The sequence below is a fragment of the Ciconia boyciana genome, chromosome 1 (genome assembly GCF_034638445.1).
Source record: "Ciconia boyciana chromosome 1, ASM3463844v1, whole genome shotgun sequence".
NCBI lineage: Eukaryota > Metazoa > Chordata > Aves > Ciconiiformes > Ciconiidae > Ciconia > Ciconia boyciana.
This window is the reverse complement of record NC_132934.1, coordinates 8,092,883-8,116,253: the sequence shown is the minus strand read 5'-3', so window position 1 is coordinate 8,116,253 and position 23,371 is coordinate 8,092,883. Positions and strand designations below refer to the sequence as shown.

Sequence of the window (23,371 nt, the reverse complement as noted above, 5' to 3'; positions counted from 1 at the left end):
TTGTGACTGAATGTGCTCTGGCATTTAAGTGCCTAAAGTTCACCTATTTCAAGAGGCGGTCAGAATTTAACCTTTAAGAATGTGAGTCCTATCAAGGATCTTCCTTATCAGGTACTGAAGCACAGAGTTGCAGTCCTGGGAGCCCACCTTCAGTTGCTATGAAAAGGAAAAGGTGCTGTTTCCTGGTGATGTCCTGAGTGTGCAACTTTCAGATTTCCTCAAAGCGTGTTGGTTTTGACAAGACTGAATGACGTATGACCATGCAAGATTTGTAGACTAGGCTTTTTTTTTTCCTTGGGAGTTGCGTTCAATTCAGTAAGTTACTCGGAGCTCACATAACCTTCTCCACTTTATTTTCAATAGGTTACTTTGGTGTCCACTTCTGTCCAGATTCCTAGTGACAAAGACACTGATCTGAGATGTAGGGAATGCAGCGTCAGGGACTGAACTCAACTGAAAGCACTCGAAATCTGAGCTCCCACCTCTTGTCAGGGATCTGGGATGAGTGGCATTTGGCATTCCAGCTTTCCTTTAAAAAAATTCACATTGCATGGAGTAATTTTTCATTGTGCTTCAGGGATGGTGGGGTCACAACACTTTCCCCAGCTCGGTGTCTTGTCTACTAATAAGGAGTCTCAGGGTATAATCACTGCTTCGCTTGATTTCACTGTTTTATGCCAAAATTAATCCCAAAGGATGTTCATTCCAACTTGTTGGTTTAGAGTCAAATTTGTTCTCCAATTTAGGCATTTTAACTGATCCATAGGATCAGCTGTTGAAACCTCAATGTGATGCAGCCTTTAGTATGCGAATGGATGCTAAGGTACATCACTGAAACTTACCTTTAGAAAAAATGAAATGTTAATGCCATTTTATAAACAAGTGAAGCTTTATTTTCAATAGATGTGTGTACGTTTTGGTTGCACAGTTGAGAACAATGAAATCAAACTGAAGAGATGCACTGTTGAGAAGAGGGGAGCTTCTAGGGTAAATGAGCGAATCAGAAGAATCCAGTTTAACATGCAGATAAATTAAGGATCAAATATCCAGAAAGACCTGTTGAACCTAGACGGTCTTTTTTGCACCAGCACAGATGGGCAAAACGCGGCTTTGTGTAAACGTAGGCTGCAAATTGGAGGAAGCTTCAGCGCAATTAGAGGAACGTGGTACTGGACACGACCTCTGATGGTTGCCATGATATAAAGCCCAACTGCTTTTTGAGTGGATTTTGGTAAGCAACCTTCCTAAGCTTAATGTGATGCAGTGGAGGAGTTTGCAAAATTCGGGGGGGTGGAATATCACTACTGAATTTTGCAGGTGAGGTCTGGCATCTCTTTTGTTTTGAAGGAAAGGGCTTAGTTATCTGATACCGGGAGAGACTGCTTGACCTGAAAAGGAGGAGGCAGGCTGAAGTGAAGTGCTTAAACCTTGAATATGGACAAGATTTAAGACAGACGTGACTTCAGCTTTTACCAGTTATCAGCATAAACTTTCTGTCACAGGGCTTCTAGCCCAGACTTGGACAAGCCCATGAGGGGACTGTACAACCATATCTTGTGGACAATGCTGGTCAAACCTCGCTTGTCTATAAAAAAAATCTTTTGCATACACCACTGTTTTTTTTCAGTCTTACTATTTTATTATCATCACCAAAAAAGCAGAAATACCACATACCTCCAGACTGAGTGTTTTTACAATGCTTTCAACTTGAAATTCAGGCTCTATGTTTGAAAGGTTAATGTAGAAAACTAATTATATTATCCTGGTAACCAAATGTGTGATGAGACATTTGTCTGTGTAATTAACAGTGAAGAACTTTTATAGTTTCATAAAATCGAATGCTACGCACAGTGTGCTTGGAGCATTTGTTTTGAAGAGATGTCCAAAACAGAGATGTTTATGACTGATATAAAGTGGAACTGAAATGTACTGTAATGCAGGTGTCTGTGCATTTTACAGCATTTCGCATTGTTGAAATGGAAGGCAGCAGATTAATAACTTTGCTATGTCATGGTAAAAATAAATAATGTGTTCTTGGAGCAGGGGAACGATGCATAAGTTACTCACTAATTTCAAGAATTTATTCTGTCCCAGAAATAATGTCCTTTGCAATTTATTCACTGAGAAAAAGTTGACTTAACACAAGTCTGTGAAGTTACTTGTTACTTTTAATAGAATTATATTGATTGTTGCAATAGTAGCTTCTGTACTTAAGACTGCATAAAAGTTTACTTTATATATGTGTTCTCCAATGATCTAACTTTGTAAAGCATTTCCCTTTGGGGCTGAAACATAATCTTGACCTGGTATATTTCCAAGAACTGAGGGAAGTTGTTGCATATCTATTATTATTTTTTCTATTATACGACCCCGTTAATATATACATTTATGGAACAGTTGCTCACTTGTCCTTTCCTGAGTGGTTTAGCTGTTGCAGTGTGGCATGAAGGTGTGTAACTTGTGCTTCTGTATCTGCTCCTGTTGGGTGTGTTGAAACTGTTTCACCAAGCTCTTCAAAAGTTATTTTGTGGTGGTGGTGGTGGCGGCGGCCGGGCCACCTAGGCTGATCCAGCTTCCAGAGAAATAACCTCCCAAATCCTGAATGGTCCCAGGGTCTGATCCTGGTTTTGAGTCTGCAAATCGCTTCGCTTTCATTAGTGTTTGTGATGCTTATTAACTTTCTGTGTCTTGTCATAGGCAGGGGTGTCAATCAACCCGTGTACTTCTGTGCTTGGTTTGGGAGTAGGGGGTCTAATTTGAGGGCGTTCCAGTTTTCCTGCAGGTATAACCTTAGTGCTTTGTGTGGTGACATGAAGATAGGTAAGTGCTTTTAAATGACATTTTAGAGCACTGCTAAGATGCCTCAACTAAGACAGCTTAAATGTCCCTATCAGTTAGCTTAAGGTAGTCAAAGTCCCTGGCTCATAACTCATGTTGCTTGCGTGACCCGCTGACATTGTTTGTGACCACTGCTCTCCCTGCTGACTCGGGGTTTAGGTTTTCAATTTGCAAAGCATGTTGTTGCCTGTGTTACTTGTTCAATATAGGGTCTTATATGCCAGCAAAGACTGGGGATCACTTATTTGAAAAATGCATGCTTACCTCATCAGTTTAGCTACACAGATGCCTGATTCAAATTATCCACAGAGCAGTCACAACTTTCCCTGTGATTTAGGAAACCTTTGATCCGATAAGGAATCATGCACATGGCTCCTCTATTTTCCCCATGCTGACCTTCACAATTTTCTGTTTCAGGACCACTTGCGGTACAAGATGACAGTGGCAAAAATATCTTGAGTTTTGAAAGTTACGGTTTGATGTGGGTATAGTTTTTGCTGAGGAGGGATGCTTAGCTCCCTTCTAGGATAACTGTCCTTTAAGGAGATACTTGAATACCATGTAGCATTCAAAAAGGTGTTTTGGTGAGTTCAGCCTGGCTGTGCACGGGAGACGAGTGCCATGCATGCACTTGCCTCCTGATTCCTTGAGCTGCTCTGAATTCACCCTTACAAAATCTTCAAACACGGCAGCTGAGTTTTGCTGGCCCTCTTCCAGGAAGGGCAGCATTCAAGTGGTGTCTAATAAACTGGCATTTAACATGTTTGATTATATAACCCATTGCAATTATTTATTATTTTTTATTGAGCTTTCAAGCCGTATGCATTGGCTTCTGCTTTTTCTCACCTCTGAAGATTTGTTTCCTTACAAACCAGGCTAATGTTGTCAGCTCACATGTGCTTGTCTAGCTGTCTGTCGCTGCCGTTCCTACCCTCCTGATAGCTTCTGAACTCATCCACCAGTTTCAGCCTAGTTTGATACCAGGCTGGAGATCTGTGAGATACAAAATACCTTCAGCAGGCAGCCTGATGGAGGAAAAAGCCCTATTTGTATAGCCAAGAAAGGAAAGATTTCTGTAGGAGTTTCATATGCCAAAACACAGCACAACAGAAAATTAGACACTAATTCATAGAAAATCAAACTGTATTAAAAAAGTCAACTGCTCATGAATATTTCCCAAAACATATGAGAAACATAAATGTTAAAAATAAAGAGATTAATTGCAAAATATTGGGCCAAGAGAACATTACGGTTATTTGTTTATACGAGTCAAAGGAAGAAAACATCAAATACAGATGATTGCCCAACCTTTTCACTCCTTTATACACTGTAAAACACATACACTAATTACAGATGTGGTTACCACTTCTCTAATACTGGAATAAAATTAATATTTTAACATATGGGTATGGTTGCATATCCTTTTATCATTCTTTGTAGCACTATGATAATATTTGACAAATTATTCAGAAAAGTATAACAACTTGGTTTGTAGAGAGTGTGCTATATTTATATTAAGTTTAATAAGCATAATAGTGAAAAGATGGTCAGGCATATGGGGCAAAGAATGGAATTAATGAATTATCGATAATATTTTGTTAACTGGAGTTGTTTACAGGTCTGTTGCTTCAGACATGCACACTTAGCATGTGGATGCTACTTCATGCTAGGACAGTTCTGGTTTACATTTGTGCATTTGTAATTTTTAACATTTTTACAAGTTTCAAGGCAGGAAGTTTTTATACTGTGCACACTTTCAGTAAGGAAAGAGATTGAAATGAATTTTGGGGAAATTACTTTTTAAGAATATTTGATGTAGTATTTATGAAAGGGCTTTGTTTTGCCTTTTTTTGTTTTATAAGATTACAGTCAGGCCATGTGGAAAAAATAGGTTGTATTTAAGAGGCCATCATAGAAACTATAATAGTAATTTTTAAAAGTTGTTAATATGTTTTTGTTACGACTATTATCATCTTTGCATGTAAGTTCCTAAATAAGGCTTTAATTTGCCATGCTTATCTATTTTGAGTAGTGTTTTGTAAGTATTTTAGTGTTTTGCAGGTAAATTCCTTGGTTTCAGATAAACCCAAAGGGATTACATGGGGAATGCAAATGGCGAAACCTGTAGCTTGCCGGTCGGGGGCATCCCCATCTCCTCGGGAGAGGTGGGGACTCCCGGTACGTGTACAGGGAGAGGCTGAAGTATGCACCACTCCTCTCGGGCCTCAATCTATCTCAGGAGACTTTTCACAGATAGATAATACATATTTTTATGTATTAAATAATTTTTCTTTTTTTTGGCACTTGATTATCCCATTCAGCATTTAAAAAGGAAGGCTGGCTTCCGTAGGACATAGTAGCTCGAGCTGTTTGGTTTTCTTTCTGTGCCCCATCTTCCTTTTTTTTTTCTTTTTTTCTTTTTTTTTCTTTTTAATTACATGGTTATTATCTGTGAAAATCATCAGCAGTGGAATAGCCAATAACAAAACGCTATCATTGGGCTCTAGAGCTAATAGACAAATGAGATAACCAGGGAGGAAGAAGTTAAATCTCTTACTGTTCCTGCGCCTGCCTGTGGATTCAGAGGGTGTGACATTGGCTACTCTCCGCTCGTGTCGGGAAGGATGCTGCTGTCACTGGCCAGTTACAAATTAAAAGCTGTAAAAAGCTGTAAAAAGTCATAGTGTGGAGAGGGGGGGGTGTAAACTTGCACTAAAGACTAAGTCAAGCTTATAGCTTCTATGTTTTTAATGCCCTTCCTTACAAAACAGGAGACATATTTTGGAAAAAAAATAAATAAACCAAAACCAAAAAAATCAAACAAAACAACAACAACAAAATAAAAAAAATAAAAACAAACAAACAAACAAAAGCCCAGCAAACAAGTTCACAAAGGGGGAATCTCCCACTTTTAAGTAGGGAGCTACCTAAACACAAAGACATACTTATGTAGGATGCAAGTTCAGGGTTTTCTGTAACATAAATATAGGGTTTTTTTCTATTTGGAAGTGAGTATGCTCATGTCACTGTATAGGAAGGCCTCTATATGAAGGAACAATATATGAAGGAACAAGGGACCAGAATCGAGGTTGAATAAGCTCAGTTAACATTAATATTTTATGTGATTGGGTAAGGGAAATTTAATCTTTCCAACAATGTGTTGCCCAACAAGCATGCAGTCACTACACCCAACAGGAGGAGGTGGGTGGGAAGCTTTTTTTTGATATTCAGATGCATTTTGCTGTTGCATACAAATCCGAACTGCCAACATAAAACTTTGAGAGCCTGGTGTACTGCTAAATGGTACAACGGTAAGGGGTTGCTTCACACTCTGCTGTCGAGGGAGCTTTTGGAGCTGGGATATGGGCAGATACAGCCACGTACAGGAGAAAGGCAGTCTTCAGTGTATGGGTCTGAGTATCTCAATAATTGGAGTCTGGTGGTACTCTGCGGCCTCTCAAGGTTGGGAGCCACAAACAATCAACCCCTGGTTGGGTTGGGACCAAAAAGAGTCATTTTAAAGGAATTGGTACTGTGATTTGTTAAGTAAATCACACCCACATGCATAAATCCGCAGGCAAACCAACAAAATAAATACAAAGCAGAACTTCCTTGCAAAGGGCTTTTCTCGCCGCTTTAGCTGGAGTGGAAGCAGTGCCAGAGTATCGCTGTATGGGGTTGACAAATATTTTTCTGAGTTTGGACTAGGAGCTTTCTTGCAAACCGCCCACTCTCCTCGCTGGATCAGAGTGGGCTGGAGCCAGCTGGCACTGGCCCAGGGAATCGGTGCACCAGGTCAAGCGGGAGATGCTCTGATTCACGGAGCAGATCATACAGCTCGACTCCCCTTCTGCTTATTCGCCTCTTGGAGCAAAAACTCCCTCTTTTGGGTGCTGTGTGTCCCTGGGTATGCCAGGCTTGCAGCGTGTCCCAGCCACCTTGAGCTTGGCCCATGTTGGGGAGGGGGTTGCCGTTCTCTTAGCTGTCTGGTTTAGCCAGCTATCTAAGCGTGCACCTAAGTTTAGGCAACGGAATAGTGCTGTTGAGTTGATAAAATTGTTCACATGCCTGGCATTAGCACACTTTCCAATACCCTGTTGAACCAGAGACAACGCATGTTGCATCTTGGTTTTTGGAGGGTCGATTTTTTTCTTCTGAAGTTTCCTTTGCACTATCGCTTTGCCAAAAATAGGTTTATTTTGGGAAGCACAAATGTAAATTGAATAGAGGATAGTATTTACTGTATTAAGAATCCTATAAAGGAAGGTTGATTCATCAATTTCTTGATCTTCATTATTCCATTTGCTTAGGATGTTTGATTTTTCTATTACCAGTAAAAAACTAGAAGCTTCTTATTTCAGAAGGGGCTATGAACACTTCCTTATTACTAGTGAAATGTAATGTATTCTTTAACGAGCAAAATAGCTACTATCTGCCCAAAACACATATATTCATTGTGCAATCAGCAGTTTCATATGTAAAATTAATACTTAAGTGGTGCCAGGAGTATTAAAGTGTGTAATTGTTATTATTTAAATGCCTTGAATTTATTTGGAACAGTCACATTTTTCTTGTATATATTTTCATTTTGTTTTCATAATCTACATTTTTAAGACATCCAGCAGTTAGGCTATATATGGTTATACATGTATTAGCTTCTTTTAAATTTATTCCTGTATAATCCAATGTTATTAAACTCTGTGGACTAAGGAACTGAGCCTGTTCATTAAAATCAATAGATGCAGTGTTGCTCTGTGTGTGTGTGTGGTGTGGTGCTTTTTGTGGTTTATTCTTTCTTTGTAGGATCTACCCTTCAGCATATCACAAACCGATACATAAAGGGTCTGATCCTTTAGACTTTACTGGGGGAAAATATCCACTGATGTCAATGCCTGAATAGGATCAGTCTCTTAAAAGGATAGTTTATTTGAAACTGCTATAGCTATTATTATTTCCTTCTGGAGAAAAATAATCTTACTCATCAGAGCTTTAGAAACAGCATCAAGGAAGCCAAGTTCAGCAGGTCTTTCAACCATGAGAGATGTCAACCATCGCTGTGTTAAAGCGTAGCCTGGTACATACCAACGACCGCTCAACCATCTCTTTTCTTTGTCGTCTTTATTTATTTATTTTTGTACTCCAACTCTTACTGGCATCTAAAATCACTAATCTCTACCCATTACCTTTTTTGCTAATTTACAGTGATAACTGTGGCTCTGTTTTCATTAGGAGATGAAAGCCGGGAAATTAAAAAACAAATTACAGGGATGAGAAGATTACTGAATGACAGCACTGGAAGAATCTATCAACGAGTTGGCAAAGAAGGAGAAAAACTGAAGGAGGAGCCCCAAGATTTAGACTTAGCCTGGGCCCAGCGCCTGAATTCCCCTGCAGAGTCCCAGGCGAGCCTTCATCCTTCACAGAGCGGTGCATGGAATGAATTATCACCCCAAGCTAGCCATTTTTCAGGGCAATACGGAACTCGATCCAAAACGTTCCAAAATCAAACACGAACCGTGGCATCCAATGGTATGATCTGCATTAGATACTGAGAATAGTACTTTTTTTTTCCTCTCTTCTTGTACTGTACTAAATTTCTGCCTTTGTTGTGATGATTTATTGTACCGCTGCACTGAAATCAGTTATAGTTCAGAGTGTACAAAATGAGCACATAGTTATCACTTTGAAAAGGTGCAAAAGCGGGCACGGTGCATTCTGCTACCATCTGTCTTAGCTTTTAAAATGGATTCCTGGTGATAGGACTGAATTACTCAATGCTGTTACAGGCTTAATTTCTATACAGTACTTATTAAAACAGCTTTTGCCATTGTTATTAAATTCACAGCTAATTAAATGTCAACCTCTACCACTCCTCTTTGTGATGAGTAACGTAGCACTGTTGTGACACCACTTGCGGAGCAGGATTCTACTGACTTTCATAAGGGGATGGCATCAGCCTTATAACTGGCCACTGAACTTCAGGGACAAAATCCCATCACAGCCTTAGGCTTTTATTGCGATGGGACCGTTGGAGAAAAGAGATGATGGAGTCTACCTGTGAGCAGCATGTACTAGAGCGTGGTCCATCTTGTACTGGCAGAGAATTCTGCCCTAAAGTAGATGGCAGTGTGCCCTTAAAATGCTTTTCTCTTGTTTTAAGTCCCAGAGCATGGAGATTTTACTGCCAGATTCCTGAAGGTCGTCTTTAACAATCTAAATTCAATTCAGAAAGTTTTTTTCCTGATATTCAGCCCTAAATTTACAGGGGGCCATTATATTAAAGGGGTACTTCAGTTCTAAATTCTGGAAAATAAAAAATTGTGAGATTGTATGTGAAAACATTATCAATTTCCAGCTGATTCTGAAGGTAATCATACTTCCCAATAGGAGCATCTGCTCTGTATCCTTCTCTAAAGGCATACAAGTTCTCATTGCTTGTAACAGTTAAGAAGAAAAATACTATTATAATTCTCAGTACTGTCCTTTAGGAAGTACTGTCACTGCACTAAAAAACATACATAAAAAACATACAGCCCTAAGTTTCACCAGATTGACTGTTTCTCTGTAGAGACAATGATTCACACAGAGGTACCGGTTGACCTGGGGAAAGATGGTGCAGTAAGTCATGCTAGTTTTATTTATTTTATAATACAAAAAAAAGTTGTGTTTTTTTTAAAGGTGCAGATCTAGGGGAGAGGGGAAAACACTTGATGGGATTTAGCATCCAAGTCTAAAACTGCGCTCTCAAAATCCCACCATAACAGCCTTCTGAATGTGGAAGGACCCGACATTCATCACACATCTCCCTCTTTCCCCTTAGAGTCCCTGGGCACCGGCAGGGACAGTTCTCTGCATGCACAGAAGTGCCCAAGCCTGCACAGCTTAGATGTCTAGTTCCCGGATCCAGAAAGTAGGTGGAGCAGCACCTCTATCCCCTCAGGGGCCTGATTCAGCATGTGAGCTGAAACGCGTTGACAGGATTTGGCCCCATATGCAAGAAAATGTCAGCGTTTATTTTTCGTACGATGAGGAAGGGTTCACCTGATTTATGATCTCCTACAGGTTAGAACGGTCTGTGAGACAGTAGAAGGGTTGGGTTGAGCAACCTCTGGGCTGGTGAGGAGGAATGTCCGAGCTCCCAGCTCTTGGGGAAGCGCACCAGGAGGCACCTTCCACCCCTCCCTCTGCAGCTGTCCTGCTGCAGAAAGGAATGCAGTCTTTTAGGTTATTGCATAAAGATGGGTGTGGGCCCTCTCTTCTGGCCACCTTTGAAAAGATGACATGCATAGCTCTTTGAGAGCAAGATTTTAGGTGTCTGCCTCCAGTGGGGTGTTGCGATCCTGCTGGGCAGTTTTGCTGCTTTGGCTCTGAAGCCCGGTCTCTAGGAGAGGAAAACTTCTGATGCATTTCGGGGTTGTGAGCAAGCTCTGAAACTGCTCCTCACCCAGCACGCAGCTCTTCTGGGCGGCTGTTCTAACGTGCCCAATTCCCTCCATCCCTTGCATTGGGTGCCCGAGTATCTAACTCAGTAATTTAGATGTTATTCGGAGGATGGACAAAGCTGGGTGTAGAAATGCCATCAAATACCAAAGGAGATACTACTCCTTGGTACTTACCATGGTGTTTAAACTCATCTGAACAAAACCGTTCAGGTAGGACATAAGCTTATTACCTGGGGTTGTCAGGCCTAGGTTGTCACTGGGGAGATGTCCAGGATCTATAGCAGGTGGTCTGAGTCCAGAAACTGTCTCTGTCCATTGGATAGATATTGTATAGGAAGCCAAAATATATGTTGTAGGCTGTGTGAATTACTCAAATTTGAATGTAATAGGGATCTAAGTCCATCTAACTAGGAGAGTTACCTACTCACATGGTAAAGGTGGTTCAAGGAAATGCTGGAATGGATGTTTAATAGGTGCTGGTATGGAAAGCAGTTGTGAAAAAGATATTGGCAAAAATAGACGAAGAGAGAAGAGGAGGAATGGGGGGAGCCTAGGCGTTGCTGCAACAGAGGGAAGAGTAGGAACATACCTGAAAAGCAAAGTGATTTATTCCAAATCAGATTTAAGGCGACAGTTCCACAAGTCGTTCACAAGTTAGGTAGATGTCTGTGACCCACTGCATTTAGTGGAAGCCTCTTGGGGCTACAAACAGTAAGTAGCACGTCTGCCCTGTTAGAGACAACTCACAGAGTCTGTCTAGTTTCGTTTCTTGTGTTGTGTAGCAAATCCGGCAGTGATGCAGCAGCTGAATTGCTTTTCGGTTCTGTCAAGATCGGTTTCAATGGATTGCACTTGCATGCTTTTCAAATACAAACTTGTGGTAGCAATGTTACGCCAGGTGAATTCACTCTCAGCAGATCCAGCTGCAAGAACCACTGTCCTGGGCTACATGCTGCTCACACGGGGGAAGCAACTAATGTATTTGTGTCATCTCTTTCTCTCAATCATACAAGCTGGTATCAAATTTGCCTGCTGGCTGGCTTCCAAAAGAGAGGGAGATGGCTCTTTAAAGACTCCTTCATAAAAATAAAAAGTCTGTTCTCCTTTTAAAATTAAAAATTGATTTATAACAAGTTGAAAAGGGTTGCTTTTGTCCTCTAAAAATGATAAAGATAGTGCTTGGAACAATGACTGAGAACACTCTACGAGATGTTTCTTACAACACAGTAACGGATCAGAGGAGGGAGGATAGAAAGAAAATAAAAAACCCTCATGAATATGTATGAAGTCAGTAGAACCCTGCTTTGATTTGAAATATTGGTGGTCTCTTTTCCCATTTCCAGTACCTGTGGTAGATTTACATGGGTAATTTCTATCAATGCTAATGGGGATTATAATGTAAATCCCCTATGCCTCAATGGGAAAATAGACCCTTTGGTTTTCCATGAGGAGCCTGTGTGCCTGCATGCTTTCATTAGGAACGTGTTATATTGCAACAGGAAAGGTGTACAGGTATTTACTGATACAATTTGTCCAAGTTTTCAGTGCAGTTCACCACGATGTAGAGTCTTTGTTAAGAAGGAAACAAAAGCCACCAGCCCTGTCTCCCACTGTAGTCCTTCAGATACTATTTCCAGAGGCCCAATAGAATATTGGATTCTGATCAGGAGAGAGGATGGGCCTTTTCCCAAGGAGATTATTGGTCTAAAACAACTGAGAAAGCACCGGAGGAAGGTTATTCTTATTATGTATTTGTCTTTTATTAATAAAACTCTCCTAATTTGCTGGGACTCCATTTCTGGGGTACCTGCTTCTCGTACTTAAAGGTACGGAGTTATGCTGATGCTATTAAATTATAAGTAGCCTTGAACCCCATCTACTTAAAAGTCTACCTTTGACCAATAGTATTGGTGGAGCCAAGTTGAGGGATTCTGAGTAATCTGCTGCAAAGCTAAAGATAACAGTATTTTTTTTTCCCTCTGTACCTGTAACAATGGGCTAAACACTTTATGGACCATTGAAAAGCATAAAATCCCATCCCTGCCCCAAGGAGCTTTCAGTCTGCATAGACAGCATACAAAGGAAGGGTGAGATCAAACTAGGCAGGGTCCTGCTGAGTCAGTAACCTGCTTTTTGTTTTAATTTGAGACTCTCAGCCTGTTTTTCAGATAATTTTTTACTTTTAAGAAGTTGTTGTAGTTACAGCTGAGGAGGCCAGTGGAACTATCGCATTCATATTTGCTAGATTTGCAGAGATTAAAATAGATATAAATTACTCCGTTCATCTTAATGCAGTATTAACAGTTTCTGTCCATGGATGATATTTTTAAATACCAAAATTTGTAATTGCAGTAGTGTGGACAGTCTAAATATCTGAGGAAAGGAGGAGAGCGACACCCAGAAGATGTCAGCAATCTTTAAGTGACACATCAGTTTAGTTTCAGAAGTAACTCACTGTTGGGAGAACGACCACCAGTTTGCTCAAGTCTGATAGATGTTACATCAGAGCTGAAGGACTCAATGGAAGGAGGTAGAGAACAAGTACCTGGGAAGGGAGATTTGAGGATGGAGGGGCACACTGGAAGAACTAGGAAAGGGTGGGAGTGATCTAGCGCTGGCATGATTTTCAGCCATTGCAAATGAGGATTGAAGTCAGGGGATCTGTGTGGGTCTGATGTCAGGGGAGCTCTGATGAAAGAACACAAACCAAACCTAAAAAGGTATTAATAAACTGGTTTGGCTTCAGAGGAAAGCAAAAGTAATAATGAAAAATGGGCGGATTTATAAGCGAAGATTGAACGAGTTGCTTATGTTCACTTTAGCTCAGTAATGATTAAAGGGCACCTGATAACTGTCAGGCTATGGAAGAAAAAGGGAAATACACTCTCTGAAGTCCACCACATGTGACACCAAGCGAGATGATTTTTGTTAGATCCATTTGTACTTATCTTCATAAAATGATCATCCCTCCTCTTGCATGCTTTGATGAGCACTAAAATAGCCATCAATTTAAATGACTGTAAGCACATTTTGAAATGAAGGGGTGTGCATCCCATCTGGCCTCAGTTTCAAGCAGATACTGCTAGGTGTTTTGTTGAATTTTGAAATTTTTATTTGTAGTGTTAAAGCATTTTAAACTAAATTGCAGGATACAACTATTCAGGTGAAGCTTGAAATCTCTGAATGGTTAGAACCTGTCCTAATTCTGGACCTACAATGCAGAACTTCTGGAAAGCAAGGCAGTAATAAAAGCACTGCTAAGGGCTAGAACTAGAAGTGTGTAAATTCAGTTAAACACTAGTAAGAATTACTAGAAAAGAAGAATCTGTTGAACTAGTATATTAATTTTCAAAGGGAAACTATGGAAAGCCCATCTCGTAGGTCCCAGGGCTGGCAAACATGCCATAGAAAACAATCCCCCCCTAGCAAACAGAAGAGCAGATGTGAAAGTTTTCCTTGCTGGTGGTTCTTTTCCATCCTGTGTGGGGTTTTTTTCCTCCGAATAGGGGATTTTATTTTCATTCTCAATTCTTCACATTGTAAAGAATCACATGTAACATTCAAGCTGTTTAAAAATTCTTAGGCCTTCATTTAATGTGCAGTATAAACCTTTATTACGCAGACCGTCTTCATTCTTTGTAAGACTGTTCCGGGAGATGGGCTTTTTTTTGTGTGCGTGATAAAGTGAGTATGTTTATAATGAGGTTTGGTGCTATTGTTATTCAAGATGAACTAGCCTGACAAAAGAGAGCCCTGCTGTGAAGAGTGCATTGTATTCACGCTCTGAGCAGTCTTCTCCAGCCCATGTAACATTGCATCCCATACTGTATATAACTGCACGTACTAGTAAGTGAATAAAACCTAGTGGCCCCTTCCTCTTAAAAGGGACCATGTTGAAAATTATTCGCTTTCTTGCTTTGGATCTAATTTCACGATCAGGTATATTGATAATAGTTTCAAACGCTTGCTGGTAATTGTTGTTTGGGTGGTTTTGTGTGGGTTACATCGTCTCTCCGCCATTTCATTCCTCTCTCTTTCAGGAGAAATCCCAATGGTGAATTCATCAGTTGGACCAAACTGCTGTACATGTAATTGCCAGTCAACCCTACAGGCTATTCTTCAAGAGCTCAAGACCATGCGAAAATTGATGCAGATTCAAGCAGGTACAATGACCGGTCCCATACATGCGTATCCATCCGAGCCCATACATGCGTATCCAGACAAGCATCTTCTTGTTAAGAGAAATGGTCTAGTAAGACAGAAATCTGTCTGGAGACTCAGGGAAACCTGGACTGTTTCCTGCTCATTTGACACATCGTGTGACACATTTGACACACGTTCAAAGTCAAATTTTCACAGGCTTCTTAGAAATGTAATTTTTACTTCTCAGATCCTTACCTGTAACATGGGATATTATCTTGTAGGAATCTTTTACGGCTAAATTAAAAAAAAAATCTAATGCCATCAGGTACTCTAGTAATGGGAGCTGAGTGGGTAGGTCAATATGCCATAACCAGCCCCAGTTTGTTTTCACGGTGTATTCATTCAGAGGTGCAAAATGCTACTTTTCCTGCTACCTCTTTACCAAGTTCACTAATTTTAGAAGGAAAAAAAAAATTGGAAGGCCACTTAAAGTTGTTGTATAACACCTCATTCAAAGATCTTTCAAGTTACAGCTCCATGGTAGCCTAAACTGAGCTAGCCGCTGCATGTTGTGGCCTCCACCCTTCTTCAGGCTGGTTTACCAGTTCTTCCTACTGGCTGAACCACCAATAATCTGTTCATTGGGGAAAACATATTGAGTCTAGTTTTCTGCTAGGTTATGAGCTGAAACAGAACAGTGCAGAGCCAGAAGAGCACTAGAGCCAGCAAGATAACAAGACCATGGCAGCTAGGAGTTAGGTAGGTCATCGTAAGCTGCTGTGAAGCTGCAGCCTCTGTGCTTCCTAAAAATTAATGTTAATACTAATGAGGAGTTGGAGACATGGGAGATTTTGTCAGTTGAGTTGCCCATCCATCATGAGTGATGGGGAGTGGAGCCCTGGAGGTTTTTCTCCTAGAGCAGCTGGATAAGACCTCTGTAAGAAAAGGGAGTGTTGAGTAATTAACTGAAATATGGGTGGAGCGAAGGGGTAGCTGAACTCCTTGTCTCCATGGCGTATAATGCTTGAGTGAGGATCAGGAAGGACCAGACAAGTTTTGTAATATCAGTTGATACACATAGAAATGCTTTTTAAAAGTCATCACTTTACAGAGAAGCATGTGATGGCCCAGTTTTACAATCTTTGCTGGGGCAGGGAATTCTTTACGCAGTTGCACCGATTTCATTGAAATTACGTGCATGATTAAAAATGGCTTGTGGGTGAGAGGTACAGAACTAGGGTTTATGCCAGAAGAGCTGGCTTCTCAATAGCAGGAGTATTTCTTATTTATTATGTATCTACAGTATAAGTACCTTGTTAATTAGTGAATCTCTTGATGAAGAGGCCTGAGAATAGTTCATATTTTCTGGTAGGCATGAAATGATGGTTTTGCAGAGAAAAAAAAAATCATTTGGCATTTTTATTGCTAAAAGAAAAAATTCTGAAATGCAAACATGTAAGTGAAAGTGTAATAACTTATTTTAGTATTCAAACACCCTTCTGTCTAAATGATAAACTACAAATTACAGACTTGTAAGTCCTTGCCAGAAAAGAAATATCCCAGAAATCTTTTAATAAACAGTATTCTGAGGTTTGTTTTTTTCCTCAGGCCTTGTAGATGAGGACTATTTGTAGGTCACTCGTAACTCGAATGAGTTTGATTTGCATGTGTAGCACTTTTGGCTCTTTTTGTTCTGACCTTGATCTTACCGATTCTTGCAGACATATAATTGTATCTGCATAGCATTCTGCTGGAGGAGTCACTCACATTGATACAGGTTCAGGATTGGTGCCTTAGTTTGTACAAATGATTGTGGATACTGGAAAATGCAAAATATTGATAAATACAATATATGATCTCTTAGATTTCAGGGGTAACACATGAACTGTCAGTTTCTGTGTATGAGCAAAACAAACTGATGCAACCTTGGGATACTTTTTTTCCCAGAAATTAAACTACTGAATAGTGTTTTCACTCATTCTTGACATAATGGTACTTGAAATGTTCTTGCTGAGCTAATTAACTTGGTGACTACATTCATAAAAATAACTGTAATTGCATTAGTACTTGTATTGTCTTACTTTATCAGGAAAAGATGCTCAAAGACAATGAGATTCTCAGTCACTCAAGAGGGTATACAGATTAATCATTGCTCAAGTCCTTTGTGCCACCGACCATCCAGTGGTCACTAGGAAAAAGAACCACATATTCCTAATTTTCCTAAAACACTATTCATCAGCATGTCTTGAAAAACCTCATAGTGGAGCTCAGTGTCATTATCCCTATTGTACAGACTGGAAAATTACGCAAAGGTGATAAAATGTAACTGTTTCACATGTACAGACAGCCCTGAAAACCATACCACTTCTCCAGAAGAGAAGTTCAGTATGTCGGTAGTTTAATGGTGCATTTTTGTGGTTATACCTGTGCTTTTTTCTATAAATTTAATTCATTTCTTTCTTTCATTCAGTTGGGACTCAAAACAGACAGCAGCCTCCTGTTCCTCTGATTTGCACGCAAAAGTCAACAATATCAAGAAAGAGAAATAAAAAGAAAAAACTGCCCCTCAAAACTGTTGAACCAATTACCATGAATAAGAAACCCAACACTGCAGAGAATGAAAAGAAGCTGTCAGCAAACTCGGAACGATCAAGTCTGCAAGCAGTTGAACCCCCCCTAAAACCAGAAACCCCTGTTTCAGGATTTGGAATTATCCTTGAATCAGCTTCATCAGATGTAAGTTAATATTTTAATACACAGGATCACAGGGTTTTAAAGCACTGACTCATTCAGGAGAATCAATACTCAAGTCAGCTTGACTGTGTTCCCTCTTCTTGTTAGAATAAACAAGCAAATCTTGGGTAGGATTGAATGGAGACAGTAGGGTTAGACGTGGGGAGTGCTGATTACAAAGTTTGGGTTTTTTTTTTCAACTTCCATGAGCATGTAGTTCTCCCTTGAGTTCAAGGCTGCCTGTTGTTTGAGCTTGCAGTGGAAACTTGTTCTGCATCTCTCCTCTTGCCAAGAGCCACCGTGAGATCAGGAGCTGTGAAAAGTGCTGCGTGTACAAACCGTTCACAACCCTGTCATTTGCTGATGAGCGCACGTAGTCCACACATATGCGCTTATCCTGCCAAGGTGTATTTATGTGCCGTGTTTCATGGCTGGCTGGTCCCACTGGCTTCAGGGGACTCCTCGCCTCTATGAAGTTCATACCTCAGTCTTTGCTGAATCGTGTCATTTGGTCTTCATCGCTGTGGGTGCTGGATGATGGCCTTGACACACTGTTGATGATGTCAGCATGACTAAAGGGGCCAAAATTTGCCGCTCTAAAAATACGTACTTTTTGGATGTAAAATTGCAATAAGCATATTTTCTTGATTCATGTAACATGTACACGTTGATAGAAATGTCATGTATCTGGTGGCTGATTGGCTTTGTTTAATGACCAAATAGATGTCATCTGAACCAGTTCACTGATGAGTAAACTGATCATTAATTTCTCTAATATATTTTTAATTTTGAGCAGGCAGCTTCCAATTTCCTAAGTACTATAAGCTAGAAAAACATAATTAAATTCAGTATCAATAAGCGTAAATGAAAACAATGCAGCAGATAATATTCTACCTTTCTGGAAGTGGGAACTAATAATAAAAAAGAGCAGTCATGATAATTCAGTTATATAGATGCAAGCCACACCGCTAATTAGATTGCAGTCTCATGCCACAGAGTTAGTGTAGTGATACAGAGTAACTAGTCTGATGCTTTTTCAGAGGTTTTCGTTCTGTAGTATTATGCTTAATAACGTTTGAGGGAATGGTTTGGGGAGGGACTGGTAATTTATCTCCACTACGCAATTTGTGCTTATAATTTTTCTTTGCTTGTGGCACTCTTTTCAGCTTGAAACACGGTTTTGAAAACAGTTTTGTACTTGTGATGGAATTTAATTTGGCTTTATGAATGTGTTCCATCGCTGGACACAATTCTTCCTAGGTGCCAATTTGACCTAAAAAAAAAAAGAAGAGAAAACATGTGACTCATAAATCAGGTCCTCATCTGCCCTCCCATGCTTTGGCCCCTGCTTGCCACAGTAGTTGTTTGACTAAATTTACAGAGCCAGAACCCTGAGACAAATAAATGGATTTTGTTTTATCTTTGGAAAGAAAACAGTTGAGTTCTGAAAATGGATATATTTAACAGCAAAAATAAAATGTGACCTTAAACATTTTGAGAAGGCTAAAGAAAGTCACTTCTTTCAGAATGAATGGCAGTATTATCTTTTTCTATTTATTCATAAGCATCTCTAGTGTGTTCACGACCAGCGTGTCTGAGTCCCTGAAAAAACTGAAAGACATTTTACACAGCACCATAAATAGATGTTCCCTTGAGAATATTGCACGGGTTGCCTGTAGTGTGTGCTCTGTCACATGCCAGGACTGCCGCCGCTGTTATTTTCACAACATTTATTGAACTTTAAGAAAACTCTCAGTTTAACTTGTGTAAAATTGGGGCTACTGAAACGGGTGCAATTAGTTCAGATTTGCTGAGATGAAGTCCTGCTACTTATGGAGGCAGAAAAAGTCTTTGTGAGACCGACTTTTAATCTGGTCCATGAATCAGAGAACCTGCTTTTTAAATGTAATGATCTGTTACTCTTAGTTAAACTTTCTTGTGTTTGTTTTACTGTTATAGTATTTCATTTATAACCTATTCATTTCTAATCTACGTAGTACAACCTACTAAAATGTCTAGGATTAAATCTAATTAGCTGCCTGTTAATTTTAGCACAGCAAAAGCCTTTGGCATTCAGGTCTTATTTATTTTATTGTACACGAATAGTTTACCCACCAGTTCCTTATGCCGTGATCATTATCTACTAACAAATGCTTTTCCTTTTGAGAAATCGCAAAGTGATCACAAAGTTCAATTAGGTACTGATTGTCTTTGACTGAAGAATAGTTTACTACTAAAGGAAAGCAAGAATAAATCAGCGCTTTGCCTTCAAATTATTTCGCTGATATACAAATTGATTCCTGTATTAAGAATAAAATAGTCAAAACTAAAATATCATTGACTCCTCCACGCTGGTGCACTGGTAAGGTTTGAAATGTATTTTACAGCTGTATTAGTGAAGATGATTTGTCTGCCCTAGGCATCTTGTATCATCAAGGTCATCTTAGATTGCTATCATAAGACCCAAGACACAAGTAAGAGAGTAGGACAGGATACCTTCATCACCGTGACAACTACATTCTGGTTTTTGATTAACATGAAGTAGAATTTTTCCCAAGTTGTAAACTTGGCCCACGTTTATTTACTCTTCAAAATCTTTTCTGTCACCAGAAAGTTTAGAAGTAACATATTAAAAACCCACCTACATCAGAAGATTGTCAAATGTCAAATAGAGTAACTCTGACTGTTTTGCTGGATCCAGCATTTTGAAAGTTCTCAAGGTAAAAAACAACTTTTCATCCAGAACAAGCTGAGAAACTTATGTGCTTTTTAGATTTTTTTTTTTTTCATTACTGTCTACATATTTTAAGATTCTTCATCCTGGCTTCCCAAAGCATTGTAATCTTCAGTTTTATCACACAATGCACATGCATATCCAATGATAGTATATACTTTGAAAATATTCTGCTTGCTGTAACTCTTGATACTGATTTTTAAAAATCCATGGGAAAAGAGTTACACAGCCAAATCCTTCTGAGATTGGCAGCCCTTTCTTCTGTCTAGACTCAAGACATTTGCAGGTGATTTGATGGGAGATGGCATTTGCTCTTGCTCTGTAAACATCTTTGAAAATGCACCATCACTGGTGGATATATTTTCATGTAGGGGGAAAAAAAGAGCAAGTTATTAGGAGCAAGGCTGTAATGTTAGCTTATTTTCTCACATCATGACCACTGATTTTTTGCCCCCCTTGCCAACTTCCAGATAATATCTTAAAAATTTTATTTTATTCATGATGTATCTTCATTCTAGATATATAATTATTCTATACAGACATCTTGTGTAAGCACTGTGTGGCAATCACAGAAGAAAATACTGCAAATATTGTTTGTGTAATTTCTGATATGTACAGACAGGGGCAGCAAAAAGACTCTTAGTAAGAGGACTTCCTTGAAGGCCTTTTGTCTGCTTTGGCCCACAATGTACTTGAGATGAGACTTGTGAAATACAGGATGATTTTGTTCCCTCTTCTTCCCCTCCATCTCACTTTCTAGCAGTCATGTAAATCCCTGTGATTTACCACTGAGTTTTTTTGTGCTGAAATAAGCTGTCTATCTAATGTCATCCTGTTCTAACAATGCATTTTGGGAATATGAAAAGGAGGGAGAAATGGATGATCAGCAAGTGCTGGCTCTGAGGGCAACCTCAAACTCATCATCTGTTTCTACTCATATGGGCCGTATCTGTGCTGGAAGCCCTCTTGGGAAGCCACGTGGAACGGGCTGGTAGCCCTGCAGTTGTCCTTCTTGGAAATGCCTGGTTGCCCCACAGCACACTTGTTCACATCATTTAGCAGTGAAACAAGTCCATAAAACGGGTAGATCAATGTCCAAAAAGCTTCACATAGGAGTACTGCTCTGGGATGATCCTCTGGTTTGTCGTTATTATCCAATATTGAAAGGTACCTCTTTTCTTTTTGTTAGCTGTACGCCTAGAAATAATGTCAGTAATTGTTAACTATTACAGTGGCTAGACATGAGTATGATTATTTGATTTGCCTTTTAAGGTGCTTATTCACTGATGGAGTTTGATTTCAATGAAGTAGGCTGCTGTGGTACTGAATAGCTGGGAAAAGATTCATGGTTTGATTAAGTGATTGTAAAGTCTCACCAGATGCATGATTGAAGTAAAATAATGCATTTGAATGCTCTTTTAATTAAAACATTTGTATTCTTTTGGTAGCCAGAAGTGCAACTTGCAGAAGGCTTTGACGTCTTCATGCCGAAATCTCAGCTGGACTCTATATTATCGAACTATACTCGCTCAGGAAGTCTGCTCTTTAGGAAGCTGGTCTGTGCATTTTTTGATGACAAGACTTTGGCTAACTCTTTACCAAATGGCAAAAGGAAAAGAGGGCTCAATGACAACCGGAAAGGACTAGACCAAAATATTGTGGGTGCAATAAAAGGTATGGTTTTTGCTTTCTTTCATATGTGTAATTAGAACATATTCTCAGCTAAAGAGAGTGTAAGGGGATTAGAACTTCTGCCGTGTGTTAGGTCTATTAAAATATGCAGTCTTATTTTTATTCCCTTTCATTCACTTGTTAAAAATAGCTTCTACGGGGATAGCTTGTGTTAATTTTAAGCCAATGATCCTGGTTTCTGAAGTCAGGCTCTAAGGTTAGAATGTCAATGTTCATATAAGATTTTTTTTTTTTGCCTGGATATCAGAAAACATAAAGAATATATTAAAATATAGAATATTTTATATTATTATATATATTATATTTTTATATTCTATATTATAAAAATATAGAATTTATAGAAAATATAAAGATATCTTGAAAACATAATGACAGCGTAACTGATCCTCTTCAATCAAAATTCTGAGGCTTGCACTGCATCTGACAGTGTCTGCTCTGTAAATAGTTTAGTAGTTGATGGCTGGATTGGGGAGAGATGGAGGAGGATAATACTGGGACTGAGATGAGTTTGATCCTCCTAAGAACTGTGGTGGTCCTTCTCTTGTGGGAGTAAATTTCTTAGTCAGTGTGAGGATCTTCTGCTGGGTGTTTTTTCTTAGTGATCACTGCTTTCTTGCTTCCAGAAGAACACGTGTACCTTCAAACTCTGTGACTGCAACATATAAAGAGCTAGTATTAGGCCAGAGATTCTGAATGGGATTCTATTATTTTGAAATTTGATATAGTGGGGAAAATACCCAAGTTACCAAAAGACGGGCTGTGTTGCAAAGTAGAGCTTATTTTAGAGGCTGTGACTCCTCCTGAGATACAGATTGCTAACCTAGGAGACATAAGGCAATGAGAAGAGCTTCTGTAAGTACATTGGCAACGAAAGGAGGCAGGGGAACCTTTTCCAACCACATCTGTGTCCACTTTTGGTCCCCCCTCCCCGTGCAAGAAAGACATCGACATACTGGAGTGAGTCCAGCGTAGGGCCACCAAGCCTTATGGTACTGAGGCAGGTAAGTGGTGAAGTATGTATGTGAAGTGACATATGAGGAGAGGCTGAGAGAACTGGAGAGAAGAAGATTCAGGAGAAACCTTATTGCTGTCCACAACTACCTAATGGGATGGTGTAGAGAAGATGGAGTCAGACTTTTCTCAGAGGCACGAGAGGCGTTGGACACATGGAAGATTTCAACGTGATATAAGGAAAAGCTTTGTCAACATAAAGGGTGATTGAACAGTGGAATAGGGGCTCAGACGGGCTGCAGGATCTCCATCCCTGGAAATATTCAAAACTTGACTGGTCGCAGTTCAGAGCATCATGATCTAGTTGGCCATGCTTTGAGCAGCAGGCTGGACATGGAGACCTCCAGAGGACCCTTTCAACCTATGCGATTCTGTGATAAAGTATATGTTGTGGCTATGTCATAGTCCTAATACATCTTACAGGGTTTCTGGCAGACTTTCTTATAACAATTAGGTTTCAGTCTCAAACACTTTTTTATACCTTCTTTTCTTGAGCTCAATAATCTGCAAAAATCCAAAGTTGAATTCACTCCATCTGTATCTTGTTCTTCCTAAAAAGCTTTAATAAATAAGTTAAATGGAAGAAAAAAGGAGTTCAAAATTATTTTTAAAAAAAACCCCTCTAATGTGAACAGCCCTGTGATAAAATAAATGTTTTTCAGTAGATGCACTATTAAGATAGCAGTCGTTACCCACTGCAGAGAGCAACGTTTCTCAGTAGCTAAGCTCATATTACCGGAGCAAATTCTGAAGCTTGGTTTAACCTCTTCCCTTGAGC

General features: G+C 39.6%; 1 protein-coding gene across 6 annotated transcripts in view; it reads left to right on the top strand.

Annotated features, from left to right (window-relative positions):
- Window positions 1-23,371, top strand: part of BEND7 (BEN domain containing 7) — a 46,040-nt gene that overhangs the window by 6,067 nt on the left and 16,602 nt on the right. For 5 of the 6 annotated variants that reach the window (XR_012041863.1, XM_072858136.1, XM_072858113.1 and 2 more), the window contains exons 3-6: window positions 8,068-8,367; window positions 14,321-14,443; window positions 16,894-17,159; window positions 21,339-21,564. Coding sequence is in view for 5 of the 6 variants with exons in the window: in XM_072858136.1 (XP_072714237.1) it covers window positions 8,068-8,367; window positions 14,321-14,443; window positions 16,894-17,159; window positions 21,339-21,564 (915 nt within the window). In the remaining variant the exon portion in view is untranslated. Of the gene's footprint in view, window positions 1-8,067; window positions 8,368-14,320; window positions 14,444-16,893; window positions 17,160-21,338; window positions 21,565-22,205; window positions 23,068-23,371 lie in introns of those variants that run through there. The other variant, XM_072858145.1, reaches the window with a different exon arrangement.